Source organism: Macrobrachium nipponense, chromosome 40 (genome assembly GCF_015104395.2).
Source record: "Macrobrachium nipponense isolate FS-2020 chromosome 40, ASM1510439v2, whole genome shotgun sequence".
Taxonomy (NCBI): domain Eukaryota; kingdom Metazoa; phylum Arthropoda; class Malacostraca; order Decapoda; family Palaemonidae; genus Macrobrachium; species Macrobrachium nipponense.
The window spans coordinates 6197100-6212897 of record NC_061101.1 but is presented as its reverse complement, the minus strand read 5'-3'; the positions used below and the strand labels follow the sequence as shown (position 1 = coordinate 6212897).

The 15798-nt window shown below is 35.2% G+C and overlaps 1 protein-coding gene and 1 long non-coding RNA gene across 2 annotated transcripts; both read left to right on the top strand.

Annotated features, from left to right (window-relative positions):
• The first annotated feature begins 735 nt into the window (after positions 1-735).
• Positions 736-7849, top strand: LOC135212274 (macrophage mannose receptor 1-like). The gene is made up of 9 exons (XM_064245715.1): positions 736-844; positions 1328-1486; positions 2045-2162; positions 2989-3195; positions 3603-3696; positions 4607-4732; positions 5637-5780; positions 5934-6043; positions 7696-7849. Exons 1-9 carry the CDS (start codon positions 806-808, stop codon positions 7791-7793), a joined length of 1095 nt encoding a protein of 364 aa, XP_064101785.1. The 5' UTR covers positions 736-805; the 3' UTR covers positions 7794-7849.
• A 2185-nt stretch (positions 7850-10034) lies between these two features.
• LOC135211899 (uncharacterized) lies at positions 10035-10948 on the top strand. The gene is made up of 2 exons (XR_010313769.1): positions 10035-10158; positions 10704-10948. It is a non-coding gene; the product is annotated as an uncharacterized LOC135211899 (long non-coding RNA).
• Positions 10949-15798: the final 4850 nt, after the last annotated feature.

Here is a 15798-nt window from a genome sequence, read left to right as displayed (position 1 = left end):
TATACATATGCATATATATATATAAATATATATATATATATATATATATATATATATATATATATATATATATATATTATATATATATATATATATATATATATATATATATATATATATATTCTTTTTCATTTTCTCCTCCATGTTCTATAGTTCCTCCAACATTGATTATATTCCATCAAAGAGAATAACTGATATCAGTTATGTTCTAGTTCCCTTGGCTGATTAAATATCGCTCAAAAGACTAAACATTTTGCTGCCACAATAAGCATATCACGCATGAATCTTTTCAACACTCATTCTGGTATAATTTGTAATCGTATTTAGGACAGTGGGATATTTCGGCCAGAGTTCTGCGGAAAATAAAATCTGTAGAGAATTTTGGAAAAATAAAACGCATCATCAGATAGTCTTTCTTACAGCCATATCTCTTCCATATGTAACTAGCACAAATAAGATCTATCAGTATACATTTTACACTAATGTATACAGCTGCCATTTAATGCCCATTACACAGACAGGCGAATGACTAAGTAGTGTACAATTCAGCAAAAACACTATAATTACACACCATTAGGTAATTAGAAATAATTGTTTACATTCCTCTTGGGACGCATCTGTGATAATCTCGTTGCCAAAAGAACTAAACTGTTTATTCAGCCCTCTTTAACGTCAGTCATCCCTCCAAAAGAATTCGAAACGAACGCACCCATAGACACGCTTATAAAAAGAGAAGCTGGGTCTCTGCTTGGAGTCACTCACTCGGCTGATCTGTTCGTAGAGAGTCTTCGCAGGAGAAGCAGCCATGCTGTTGAAGCTCGTTCTCTTCTCGTCCGTTTTCACGGTTAGAAATTCACATTTCAAATTTTTGTTTTTAAACTGGGGGAAGAGGGGGCGTTTCGTGCTTACTCTTGTCCGTGCAGGACGTGAATTTGTACGCTTTTGAAGTTTCCTTTTATGAATTAATATTACCCAGATATTTTTTTTCTATTCAAGGGTTGAGTTACGAGTCATCTTTTTAGTAAATGGACTGGCCAATCTAGAGATATAACTGCCCTAAAGAAGCTACGATCTCTTTTTTTAACAAATGTATAAGCTATTAACTATGTTTTATTTCTTTTGTTGTATGGGCTTTGAGATATAACATGTGTCCTGTTTTTTTTTCTTACAGTGGAGTCATTTGTTATTTTGTAATAAAAAAAAACGATTGCAATTGCCATTTTTAATTCAGTTATGCCAGTTATAACATTAATCTCAACAAAATTTAAATACACAACTGCTTTAAAAGAAAAAAAAATTCACGGAAGATTCTCTTTGTCCTTCTCAGGTTGCATTGGGTCGAACCTCCTCTGGGAATTCGGAATCTCTGACTGGCGATTTGTCTGTCAAGATCCAGTCAAGGTTTCATTTAACTTACCCCGAGGGAACTGACGCCAGGGATGCCCTGCCCAAGCTGAGATGCAACCCAGAGAAGCTGAAGGCTGAGGTCTGTTCTGAGATTTGGCTATATATTTCATGAAAGATGGTTTTTTTTTTTTTTTTTTTTTTTTTTTTTTTTTTACGTGACGGCTATTTCTATACTAACATAAGTTGATGGGTGTGACATGAGTGTTATAATAGATTAACATCAACCGTGCATCCGATGTCTAGGCCAGTCCCTCACGACGCTCCTGATTGGCTGTTGATAAGCCAATTACAGGGCTGGAAACTCTCTGTCTCTCTCGAGAGTTCACATAGGTAGGATGTATGTTCCACCTCAGGAAGAGGTGGAACATACATCCTGCATATGTGAACTCTCGAGAGATACTGAGAGTTTCCAGCCCGGTGCTTGTCTTATCAACAGCCAATCAGGAGCGTCGTAAGGACTGGCCTAGACATCGGATGCACGGTTGATGTTAATCTATTATAGCTATTCGTGACTAAAGTTTTTTTTTTTTATAGATCGTCAGTTTCTGAATAAACCAAGCAATTATATCACATTTCAATGACTGTTTTCCATTATTGACAAAGAAATAAACTTTTTAATGAAAACCACCTATTACAGGATTCGTTGACAGGAGTCTTGCTGAAACGTATTCCCAAACTGGAAGAACAATTCGGTCTTCGAGTGAAGCTGACTTTCAGCGAAGGCTTCTTGACCTCCTGCGAGCTTGTTCCTGCAGGTGGGTCTTGTGGTAACTTGGGTCTACTGTTTATTTTGGTTATTCCATACTTAAGATATAATAAAAAGATCTATTTACATGAAATTGGGACCTCAATCGTCAGTCTGACCAGAATAAACTGAATCTCGAGTGGAAAAATATTCTTTCTTACTTCAGTTTCAGAGATTTTGGGCTGTAAAAAATAAGACTTTCTTCTGTCAATTTCAGAGATTTTGTGATGTAAAAAATATACCTTCTCTCAACATCTGAGATTTTGTGCTGTAAAAAATATACTTTCTTCCGTCAGTTTCAGAGATTTTGTGTTGTAAGAAATTAGACTTTCTTCTGTCAATTTCAGAGATTTTGAGCAGTACAAAAATTTGACTTTCTTCTGTCAATTTCAGAGATTTTGTGTTGTAAAAAATATACTTTCTTCTGTCAACTTCTGAGATTTTGTGCTGTAAAAAGTTTACTTATTTTCCGTCAGTTTCAGAGATTTGGGGCTTTAAAAAATTAGATTTTCTTCTGTCAATTTCAGAGATTTTGTGCTATAAAAAATTTTTTTCTGTCAATTTAAAAAATTTCGCGTTCTAAAAAATATGCTCTCTTCTGTCAGTTTCAAAGAGTTTGTTCTGAGTAAAATAAACTTCCCTCTGTCAGTTTCAGAGGTTTGCTCTCTGGAAAAATAGACATTCTTCTGTTAGTTTCAGAGATTTTGCGCTGGGAAAAAATGGAAAAACTTTCCTCTGCCCATTTCAGAAATTTTGATCTGCAACACATACACTTTCTTCTTTGAATTTCAGATCTTGGTAGATGCGATAAAAAGTCTTTCTTTTGTCCATTGCAGAGATCACGAGACAGGAGACTTGCCTGATTCCTCCAGTCATCAGCACACCTGGGCTCATTTGCCAAGACGGGTGGTCGCTGGTGGAGTCCACTTGCTTCCTCTTGTCCAACAAGAAGGGTAACTACTCAGAAGGGAGGAACTTCTGCAAATCTAAGGGCGGGTCTCTCGCTACTATATCATCGTCTCTTCAGCAGGCAGTTATTGCTAGTGAGTCTGTCTAGGGTTTTTGTGCTTTTTAAAAAGTGAAAGGAGCCTAAATAAAATATCACTTAAAGAGATCCCATTAATTCAGAACGTTGTTGGTTTTGTGTCTGATGTTTGATGATGTATTCAGGTGCATAAAATTTATGATGTTGTAAAATCTATTTGAGAATCGAGGAAATTTAACTAGAAAAGGATATGTATCATCAATTCCGCAGTTCTGTACTACATCTCTCTCTCTCTCTCTCTCTCTCTCTCTCTCTCTCTCTCTCTCTCTCTCTCTCTCTCTCTCTCTCTTTGCACTAGTACATTCTCATTCTTGCATATATTGTATCTGCCACATACCCTATAATAAATAGTTGGGAGACAAATATAAGAATTATGAAAAAAAAAAATTCTTTTTTTCTTTCTAGGTCAGTTGGACTCAGACACCTGGATTGGTCTGAATGACTTGCAGAACAGAGAGAAATATGTCTGGGTTGATGGCAGCCCTGTCGCCTTTACTAAGTAAGGGATGATAACCATACATACATACATACATACATACATACATACATACATACATATATATATATATATATATATATATATATATATATATATATATATATATATATATATATATATATATATATATATATATATATATCTAATAAAAGGAGCCCATAAAAACACCAAAATAGAGAAAAAGTACTATATTTCAGAGGACTGGCTGTTCCCCATCTTCATCTACCTGAAAGAGGGAGACAGCAAGGGTCTCGTGGAAAAATATAGTACTTTTTCTCTATTTTGGTGTTTTTTTATGGGCTCCATTTTAATTAGATGGAACTCTGGTTGTTAACAGAAACATTTTTTTACCAGTCATATCTATATATTATTATTATATATAAATATATATATTATATATATTACTATTATATATATATATATACATATACATACACACACACACAAACACACACACACACACACACACACACACACACACATATATAATATTATATATATATATATATATCTATATATATATATATATATATATATATAATAATGATATATATATATATATATATATATATATATATATGTATGCATATGTATATATATATATATATATATATATATATATATATATATATATATAATATATATATTTATATACATATGCATACATATATATATATATATATATATATATATATATATATATATATATATATATTAGCTATGCACCTATATTAACAAATATGTATAAACAATGGGAATATACGTAGATGTTTTGATAGTGAGAGACGTTTGCTTGTAATGTTTGATAAATGTCTATAAATAAAAGATCCATAAATATACACTCCTGCATTCATGATGAATGTGTCCCATAACATGAAAATAATATTGTATAATAATATACATTTCCCAGCTGGGCTGATGGACAACCAGACAACAGCGGCAAATACTGGGTGTTCGGCGAGAAGGAAGACTGCGTTGAAATGAAGAAGAATTATAACTTCTTCTGGAACGACGATCACTGTTATGAACAAAACAAGTAAGAGGATTATTATCATTGTTATTATCACTGGAGAAACAAATCCACAGTTATGTAAATATACCTACATTTAAATTCAAAAACAGCAAGGATAGCTTTCGGGAATCTGTTCGGTTCCCCTTATCAATCTCCATTTGAAGACTCATGCTACTATGAAGATTTTTAGTTATTATCATTATTATTATTATTCGGAAATTCCTCGGAGAATTAGTTATTTGATAAGGAGGGATTTTGATAGCATAAATTTGTCGTGAGCCAGCACAAAATAAAAAAAATGATCTTATTTCCTTACTAATTTGAAGCCTCAATAGAAAATACAAAAAAAAGATAATCCTTTCAACCCAATGATTACAAAGATTATAGAATTATATTCAACTAGTCGCTATTTCCAGATTTTCAAACAAAACGAAAGGCAGACATTGTCAATTTCTTCTTGAGTTTCTTGACTACGCCATACTGTAACTTATTCTTGCTTGAAAATAAGCGACATTGTCACATTTTTCTTGAGTTTCTTGACTACGCCATGCATTAACATATTGTTTGGAAATAAGAGACATTGTCAATTTTCTTCTTGGGTGTTTCTTGACAACGCCATGCATTAATTTATTCTTGCTTGAAAATAAGCGACATGGCCAATTTTTTTCTTGAGTTATTTTTACTACGCCATACATTAATTTATTCTTGCTTGGAAATAAGAGACATTGTCAATTTTTTTCTTGGATGTTTCTTGACTACGCCGTGCATTAATTCATTCTTGCTTGAAAATAAGAGACATTGTCAAATTTTTCTTGAGTTTCTTGACTACGCCATACAGTAACTTATCCTTGCTCGAAAATTACATGGAATTCTGATAAACAAACTGTCTGAAGCTGCTCTGTCTGACATTCATTCACCCCATTGGCAGAATCCTCTGCAGCACCCCAGCCGAGCCAGCGCCCACAACCACAACAACCACAACCACAACTACCACTACTACGACCACAACCACCACAACGACTGCTCCTCCAACTTGCCAGGAAGGTTGGGAACAGCGGGAACTCTCCTGCTAGACACCCCCAGGCCAAGCCAGAGCCCACAACCACAACAACCACAACCAACAGACTACTCGGGCCTAACTACGGCCAACATACCCCAAGACGCTTTGCTCCTCCAACTTGCCAGGAAAGGGTTTTGTGAACAGACGGGGAACTCATCCTTCTGACAGGGCCAGTGGGGCCAAGGCAAGCTGGCGAAATGCCCGAGCTGCCTGCGACGCCCTCGGGGCTAAGCTGACCTCCATCGCCAATAAGAAGGAACAGGACTTCGTCGCTGGTGAGTGGGAGGATTGCCCAAATTAGCAAGAATGTGAAGGATTGCCTAAATTAACAAGAATGTGAGGATTGCGAACGATTGCCTAAATTTTGTAAGAACGTGGATAGACTAAATTAACAAGTATGTGAGGACTGCCTAAATGTGTAGGAATGTGAAGGATTACCTAAATTTGTAAGAACGTGGATAGACTAAATTAACAAGTATGTGAGGACTGCTTAAATTTCTAAGAACGTGAAGGATTGCCTAAATTAGCAAGATTGAGAGGATTGCCTAAATGTGTAGGAATGTGAAGGATTGCCTAGATTTGTAAGAACGTGGATAGACTATATTAACAAGAATGTGAGGATTGCCTAAATTTGTAAGAATGTGAAGGATTGGCTAAATTTGTAAGAATGTGAAGGATTGCCTAAATTTGTAAGAATGTGAAGGATTGCCTAAATTTGTAAGAATGTGAGGATTGCCTAAATTTGTAAGAATGTGAAAGATAGACTAAATTAACAAGAATGTGAGGATTGCCTAAATTTGTAACTAATGTGAAGGATTGCCTAAATTTGTAATAATGTGAAGGATAGACTAAATTAACAAGAATGTGAGGATTGCCTAAATTTGTAAGAATGTGAAGGATTGCCTAAATTTGTAAGAATGTGAAGGATAGACTAAATTAACAAGAATGTAAGGATTGCCTAAATTTGTAAGAATGTGAGGACTGCCTAAATTTGTAATAATGTGAAGGATAGACTAAATTAACAAGAATGTGAGGATTGCCTAAATTTGTAAGAATGTGAAGGATTGCCTAAATTTGTAAGAATGTGAAGGATTGCCTAAATTTGTAAAAACGTGAAGGATAGACTAAATTAACAAGAATGTGAGGATTGCCTAAATTTGTAAGAACGTGAAGGAAGACTAAATTAACAAGAATGTGAAGATTCCCTGAATGTGCAAGAATGTGAAGGATTGCCTAAATATATAAGAACGTAAAGGATAGACTAAATTAACAAGAATGTGAAGATTGCCTGAATGTGCTAGAATGTGAAGGATTGCCTAAATATATAAGAACGTGAAGGATAGACTAAATTAACAAGAATGTGAAGATTGCTGAATGTGCTAGAATGTGAAGGATTGCCTAAATATATAAGAACGTGAAGGATAGACTAAATTAACAAGAATGTGAAGATTGCCTGAATGTGCTAGAATGTGAAGGATTTCCTAAAATTGTAACAATGCGAAAGGTTGCCTAAAAATGTAACAGTGTGAAGGACTGCCTAAAGTTGTAAGAATGTGAAAGATTGCCTAAAGTAGTAAGAAGTTGCCCATATTATTCAGAAGGTGATGGATTGCCCAAGTTGACCCCAAAGTTTATGATATATATATATATATATATATTATATATAATATATATATATATATATATATATATATATATATATATTTGTGTGTATGTATATAATCTATATATATATATATATATATATATATATATATATATATATATATATATATATATATATTCATCGTTCCTCACTGTCTAATGAAATACCCACGAAAGAAAGAACACATCCTGCTCCCTCGAGGTTAAGAAGAAGAAGAAGAAGAGGCAGGAGCAATCTATCATGAAATCATTAAATATCTATCGCTAAATCATTCCTCCTCAGGTCTTCTCGATGACAGCGGCTGGATCGGTCTCGACGACTTAACAAAAGAGGGAGTCTTTGTCTGGGAAGATGGAAGTGAAGTCAAATACACAAAGTAAGTAATAGCCGGGTTTCCGTTTTCTGACGTCGTTTTCTATTGTCTCAAGTGCTCTTCAATAACCTTCCACCCTGTAGCGGTGTAGCGCCGCCAGTGCACTTCATGCGGTGCCCTGTAGGCATTACTTAAGGTTCTTTGCAGCGTCCCTTCGGCCCCTAGCTGCAACCTCTTTCGTTCCTTTTACTGTACCTCAATTATTCATATTCTCTTTCTCTCATCTCACTTTCCACCCTCTCCTAACAATTGATGCATAGTTGCAACTGCTTTGAGGTTTTCCTCCCGTTACATCTTTCAAACCTTTTACTATCAATTCCCGTTTCAGAGCTGAATGACCTTATAGGTCCCAGTGCTTGGCGTTTGGCCTAAAACCTATATTCAAATCAATAACCTTCCAAATTCAGGTTTCAATTTCTTGATGAGCTCAGTAAAAGCCGCAGAGAGAATCGTAATTTAAAATGGGTTTGTTTGCAACATCAAAACTTTTGGATTTGAATGCATACTGCAAAGAAAACCCCTAACTCTAACTTGATGTGCACTGAGCATTCATTATTCTAGCCTTGTTTCTGGTTACTGTTACTTTGACGAACTTTTCATTCGTACTTTCCATTGACATTCACGGTTATTTTCAGTGTTTACTCTCTTGTACCAAGCTCTATTGAGCTAATCCTTACGGTACTTCCAAATCCCTGCAGTCTTTGTTTTTATCTTCTCGTCCAATTTACAACGATTCTTTTTATTCGTAATTTGACAGACACGCAGCGTTCGCTTTATTTAATAATAATTGCTCAGCATATCAGGATTCTGGTATACTGAGATCCAGAATCCTGATTTAAATGGAAGATCATCTTCAGCATATTTATAGTTTTATAGAAATTCCTAATTTGAATATTGGCCAGTTACTCAGAAACATGGCTGAGACAGAGAGGCGGATGGTAAGAAGAATAAAAATAATAATGTATAAAATCAACTCGCTTAATTCTTTGGTCATTCTCGTTAGTAATAATAATAATAATAATAATAATAATAATAATAATAATAAATAATAAATAAATAAAAAAATAAAAATAATTAATAATAAATTAATAATAATAATAATAATAATAATAATAATAAATAAATAATAAATAATAATAATAAATAAATTAATAACAAAAGCAGGAAGCAGGTCTTATCGGATACATGTCTTATTAAAAGAATGGCAGAGTTAATTGAATTTATCTTATAAGGAATTTTCTCTATTTTTCGGATAAAAAAATCAGAAAAATAGAGAAGAATCCATAAAAGATAAATTCTCTTAACTCTGCCATTCTTTTTAAAAATAATAATAAAAATAATAATAATAATAATAATAATAATAATAATATATAATAATAATAATAATAATAATATATGTTCAAAGAACGGTAGACGGAAACAACATCTCTCCCATATGTAGGAAGTGCAATACGAAAAATGAAACCATAAACCACATAGCAAGTGAATGCCCAGCACTTGCACAGAACCAGTACAAAAAGAGGCATGATTCTGTGGCAAAAGCCCTCCACTGGAGCCGTGGCAAGAAACATCAGCTACCTTGCAGTAATAAGTGGTACGAGCATCAACCTGAAGGAGTGATAGAAAAACGATCAGGCAAAGATCCTTTGGGATTATGGTATCAGAACGGATAGGGTGATACGTGCAAACAGACCAGTTGTGACGTTGATTGACAAAATCAAGAAGAAAGTATCACTCATTGATGTTGCAATACCATGGGACACCAGAGTTGAAGAGAAAGAGAGGGAAAAACTGGATAAGTATCAAGATCTGAAAATAGAAATAAGAAGGATATGGGATATGCCAGTGGAAATCGTACCCATAATCATAGGAGCACTAGGCACGATCCAGATCCCTGAAAAGGAATCTAGAAAAACTAGAGGCTGAAGTAGCTCCAGGACTCATGCAGAAGAGTGTGATCCTAGAAACGGCACACATAGTAAGAAAAGTGATGGACTCCTAAGGAGGCAGGATACAACCCGGAACCCCACACTATAAATACCACCCAGTCGAATTGGAGGACTGTGATAGAGCAAAAAAAAAAAAAAAAAAAAAAAAAAAAATAATAATAATAAAATAATAATAATAATAATAATAATAATAATAATTAATAATAATCTATCCAACTGTCACACTAAAAGAAAAATTAATATCCTTTCACGTGTTTGTTCGTTTTTTTTTTTGTTTTTTTTTTTTTTTTTTTTTTTTTAGGTGGAAAAAGGAGAACCCAATGATGGCAAGATCTTAGGAATCGGCAGCACCGAGGACTGCGTGGAGATGAAGAAATCCTTCGGGTACACCTGGAACGACGAGGACTGCGGCAACGAGCGGAGGTTGGTCCTTGAAGGCTGCACTGATTAGACTTTACTTACTAACATTTCCTTAAGATTATTTTCATTTAAACAGATTTCTATGAAATATATATATATATATATATATATATATATATATTAATAAACTTTATTAATATATATATATATATATATATAATATTATATATATATATATATATATAATATATATATTTATATTATTTATTTATTTAACATAATCCAATTTGCTCTTAGTTTTATTCAGAGGGAATTTGTTATCATTTAAAGATAAAAAACATATCAATAAGTGTCTCTCCTTACCTGGAAAAAATATTTCAAGGTATTTTCAAGTTGATATTAAACTACATATTTTTATTGATCATCACCCCAAGATCAGATTTTATCTTGAAAAGCTTCATAAAAATAAGACGAACACACTTACGTAGTACAAAGTTTCTCGCTTGGTGAGATATAGACAATCCTGGGAGATTGAGTTCCTTCGTCTTTTTAGAGTTTGCAACTTTTAAGGATTTCTTTTTTCCTTTTTTCTTTTTTTCTTTTTTTAGGTACGTCTGTGAACGCCCAGCTGAGTAAAACAGGAGGAAACTTCTGAAGAAGAAGAAGAAGAAGAAGAAGAAGAAGAAGAAGAAGAAGAAGAAGAATGAGTTGGAGAGACATCAAAATAATTTCTGAGACTATTTTATCATCAATAAAAATTAAGTCATTCGGATTCGGAATAAATCTAAAATTATGACCTGTTACTCTGACAATTTCTCAGGGAAATAGAATTAAATTGAACCTACTGCAGAAACTGGTATTATTCAGAACATCCTTTGATATTCCTTGCAGATCTGAATGAATTATATATAGACCTGCGATTACTTTTACTAGTCACTTTTCATACAGAGGAGTTGCTTGACATATTACCTCAGTGTTGGGGAGATGGCTAGCCTGGGGTTTGTATTGGGGTTGGATGTATCAAGTCCAACCACTGGCATTATAAGCGGTGATCACGTCTTCAGATATTGATCATACGAAAGGTCGCGTATTCTCACTATTCAGAAGGTGAGAAATTCCCGTGGAAGAAGTGACGAATATATATATATATATATATATATATATATATATATATATATATATATATATATATATAATATATATATATATAATATATATATATAATATATATATATATATATATATATATACATAGATGTGTGTATGTCTTTATGTCCGTGTGTGCATGTATATTTATAACCTTCTTACCACATGATTTTTTTTATATCACTCGTATGAAAAACAAAAAACTCGAAAAACGTCTCACAGTGTAAATCTGCGAGATGAAGTCTTGAATATCACCTAAAAATAATATCATAAATCTAACTTCCAAAAAAAAGAAAAAAGCTCAATCCACAACCATTTCCTTTATTTTGCCGAATCTGACAGAACGCAACAACAGCTAATACTTCAAGGTTCGTTTGCTAATGGGACCGTGTTGCTGTCGGCGTTTGTCTGGCTTTGCAGCCGAAATATCCTCTGGTCTATCATTAATGGCGAGACTGGTATTTCGTAGAAAATAGTTACAAGATGCAGTTTGCAACAAGAGTCGAGTTAGATAATGATTTAGGCTCGTGCAATTTATCTTAGCGAGACAGATAATTATTCTTAGCGGAGAATCTTGAGGTTAAGGGAGAAGTAATAAGGCAGTGTGATATATCTCAATACTACTGCAATTTATCGTAGCGAGAAAAGATAATTACTCTTAACTGGAGAACGTTTAAGTTAAAAGAGAATTGATAAGGCAGTGTGATCTCTAAATAAGACTGTAATTTATCGTAGTGATACAACAAATTATTCTTAGCTCGCGAATATTGAGGTTAAGGGAGACTAATAAGGCAATCTCTCAAATAGGAGTGGATAGTCAGAGTTTCGAAAGCTGGACAAGGTAATGAACTTCACATATATCACTCCCTTGAGTGCTAGTTCATGCTGAGGTGAATCAAATAGGACATACAGGGATATTTGCTGGAATTCTGGGCCCACGTTCGAAATTATAAAAAAAGTAACTTGAGTATTAGTGCCGGAATTATAAATCGTCTGAACACGTTGCCATATATACACAGGTATATCACAGTGGACCATGAAACACTTGGTATACTTTGGAAATAACTTACACCCACAAGGAATTGCATACGGTAATTTTGTATCTAAACTATCAATGACTCAAACCCAAACAATGCACCTTTAGGTTTAAAACAAAATGGGGAACTTGTTTGTGGTTTGGGGGGGAATTAGAAAGGATTGTGGACGGCATAGTTGAAAATTGCTTAATTAAATGTTTGGCAAACAGAGCAAGAAGTCCCTATTTTCCTCTACATCAACCCTAAGGGCACAGGATGTGGATCGAATACCGGTTGGGTAGATGCACTGGGCATAAATTAAACATAATTTGTATGTTCAGAGAATGTAACGAAATAGGTTCTAGGTAGGATGGAGCTATTTAGATTAATAAACCCTCCGGTATGCTTATCAAATAATTTTTTCCTAACCATCCTAATAAAATTATAAAGAAGACTTTAGAGTCTTCAGGAAATCATACATTATAAACAATGATTAAAATATTATTACAAATGTAAATAGCATAACGCCCCCGTAATAGCTATCCTCCTAATGAAACGAGGATAATAGTTGGAAAAAAAAAAAATTTTTTCAGAGACTATTATTCGTATAAAGATGAAGATCTAACTCAAGACAGGGGTCCCCCAACTTATTAAGGAAGATTTAATGAACACCGGATAGGTATATAGGTTGTCACGACAACAAATAAGGTGAATCGAGTCTCTAGAAGTAATTGCAGCCTAAGCAAAATTAAGTGTACTTCCCCTTTACGTACGTCGAAAGCTTTGAGAGAGAGAGAGAGAGAGAGAGAGAGAGAGAGAGAGAGAGAGAGAGAGAGAGAGAGAGAGGGCAATGGCAGGGAGACGTTAGGTAATCCAGGAGCAGTACAGCTAGTTGTTTTTCATTTTCTAATTCTCAAATATAAGAGGGTACTTTGTGCCCAGCAATTGACATCGTCGTCTGCTGTCTTGTTAAAACGACCTGCTACGCTGACCAAACGATTTCACACCTAACTGTTTAATGTCTTAATATTGTTTAACATTCAATGCTGAGATTTATCTTCCATGACAATTCAAACAAACGGTCGATATCTTTAAAATAAATTATCCAGTATGTGGAACAGTGGTGCCTAAACCGGGGGTGGGGGTTGTGGGGGGGGGGGGGGAGTGTGTTGAGGGTTAGCAATTTCCAGGGAGGCGCAAGCCCTGAGGAAAAATTGAGGATTCCCCAATTTATATTCGTTATTCTCTTCACGAGATTAAGGATTTAATATCCAGAAACTTTAGTAAAAAAAATGCTGCAAAAGTATCGCCTTGCAACGTTAATTTCCCATAGTCTACTACTTTAGTTAGACACGTTGGGCTTACCATGCTTTGTAATTACTTACTTCTGTCAAAACCCCTTCTCTTTCTCTTTTCTTTTTATTCTCCTTTAAATCTGGGCGGGAATTTTACCCCATAAGATGCAATGGGGGCGCGGAGAGAAGGAACCAACTCTTAGAGTGGGCGGGTAATAAAAAGTTTAAGAACCACTGGAATAAAATCACCAATTGAATATCCATATCTTGGTACATTTGATGGTTTTTATTTTCTTTAGTAAGTAAGACGTACATTTGGTAATTGAAGAACTTAAACAACAGTTGATTTCATGTAAATAAATTATCCACTATTTTCGTGTAGAATCATAAATTAAATATAAAATTGAGTTCCTTTTCATTGTATAATAGCAAATTCATGTTCCATGTTTATCTCGTTCTTTCTCATCTTCTGAGTAGATAGTTGTTCCACTGGAGCCTACTCTCTTAGGGAGCTTTTACTTTGTTTTATGACGTACCCTACTTGTAGCCAAGGCAGCGTTCTCCGGAATATTTATCTACCCACATTTGTACTCATTAGTGAGATAATGCTTTTCCAAAAGTAAAAGCGAGCTGGAGATGAGGCTCCCTTTGTCCAGTGGCATTAGCAATAAACGCATTTCATGGTAGACTTCATAATGCTAGGAAAGAGAGAGAGGGAGAGTGAGAGAGAAGGGTGAGGGGAGGTAGGAGGAGGTGAAGTTCTTGGGAACAGTTGTAAACATTTTTCACAAGTATGGAGCAATTATTCTTTTAAGAGAGAAAAAAAAGAGTAAAAATTGCATAAATCTGGTATGTCCGTTTAATACTTGATTGACAAACTACGTTGTTACGGTTACGTTATGACATATAATGCAAATCATTTCCCCTTTTTATTAATTGAGTTATATAAGAGCCATATCTAGTTGGGAAATATACTAGGTGTGTGTGAAGGTATTTGAATAATCAAGCTTTGAATAATTATCCTCCTTAGCAAAGCGTTCCAGTAGTATTTTTCACTTACTAACTATCCTGCCAGTTTTCTTTGTTACTTTATTTTCAGCCCACGCATCTATTCGCCCACAATCAATTAGCCCACAGGTCAATTAGCCCCACGAGTCAATTAGCCCACGGAGTCAATTAGCCCACATATCTATTCGCCCACAAGTCAATTAGCCCACAGGTCAATTAGCCCACGAGTCAATTAGCCCACATATCTATTCGCCCACGAGTCAATTAGCCCACATATCTATTCGCCCACAAGTCAATTAGCCCACAGGTTCAATTAGCCCACGAGTCCAATTAGCCCACGAGTCAATTAGCCCACATATCTATTCGCCCACAAGTCAATTAGCCCACAGGTCAATTAGCCCACGAGTCAATTAGCCCACATATCTATTCGCCCACGAGTCAATTAGCCCAACATATCTATTCGCCCCAACAGTCATTAGCCCACAGGTCAATTAGCCCAACGAGTCAATTAGCCCACGATGTCAATTAGCCACATATCTATTCGCCCACAAGTCAATTAGCCCACAGGTCAATTAAACCCCACGAGTCAATTAGCCCACATATCTATTGCGCCCACGAGTCAATTAGCCCACAAATCTATTCGCCCACAAGTCAATTAGCCCACAGGTCAATTAGCCCACGAGTCAATTAGCCCACGAGTCAATTAGCCCACATATCTATTCGCCCACAAGTCAATTAGCCCACAGGTCAATTAGCCCACGAGTCAATTAGCCCACACATCTATTTGCTCAAAAGTCAATTAACCCACAAATCTCGCCCATAAGTCAATTAACCCACTCACCTATTCGCCCACAAGTAAATAGTCCATAAGTTAATTAGCCCACTCATCTATTCGCCACAAGTCAATTAACCCCACAAGTCAATTAGCTCACACATCAATTCGCCCATTTTCCCAATTTTAGCCCCCAGAAATCCAATTTCCCCCGCAGTCAAATTTAGCCCACACATCTATTCGGACCACCAAGCCAATTAGGCCCACCAAAGTCAATTATCCCATAAAGTCCAATTAGCCCCCCCCACCACATCTATTCGCCCACAATTCAATTAGCCCACACATCTATTCGCCCCAAAAAAATCCCCCAATTAGCCCACACATCTATTCGGCCCCACCAAGTCCCCCCAATTTCGCTTCACATTATCTATTCCGCCCCCCCACAAAGTCCCCAATTAAAGTCCCC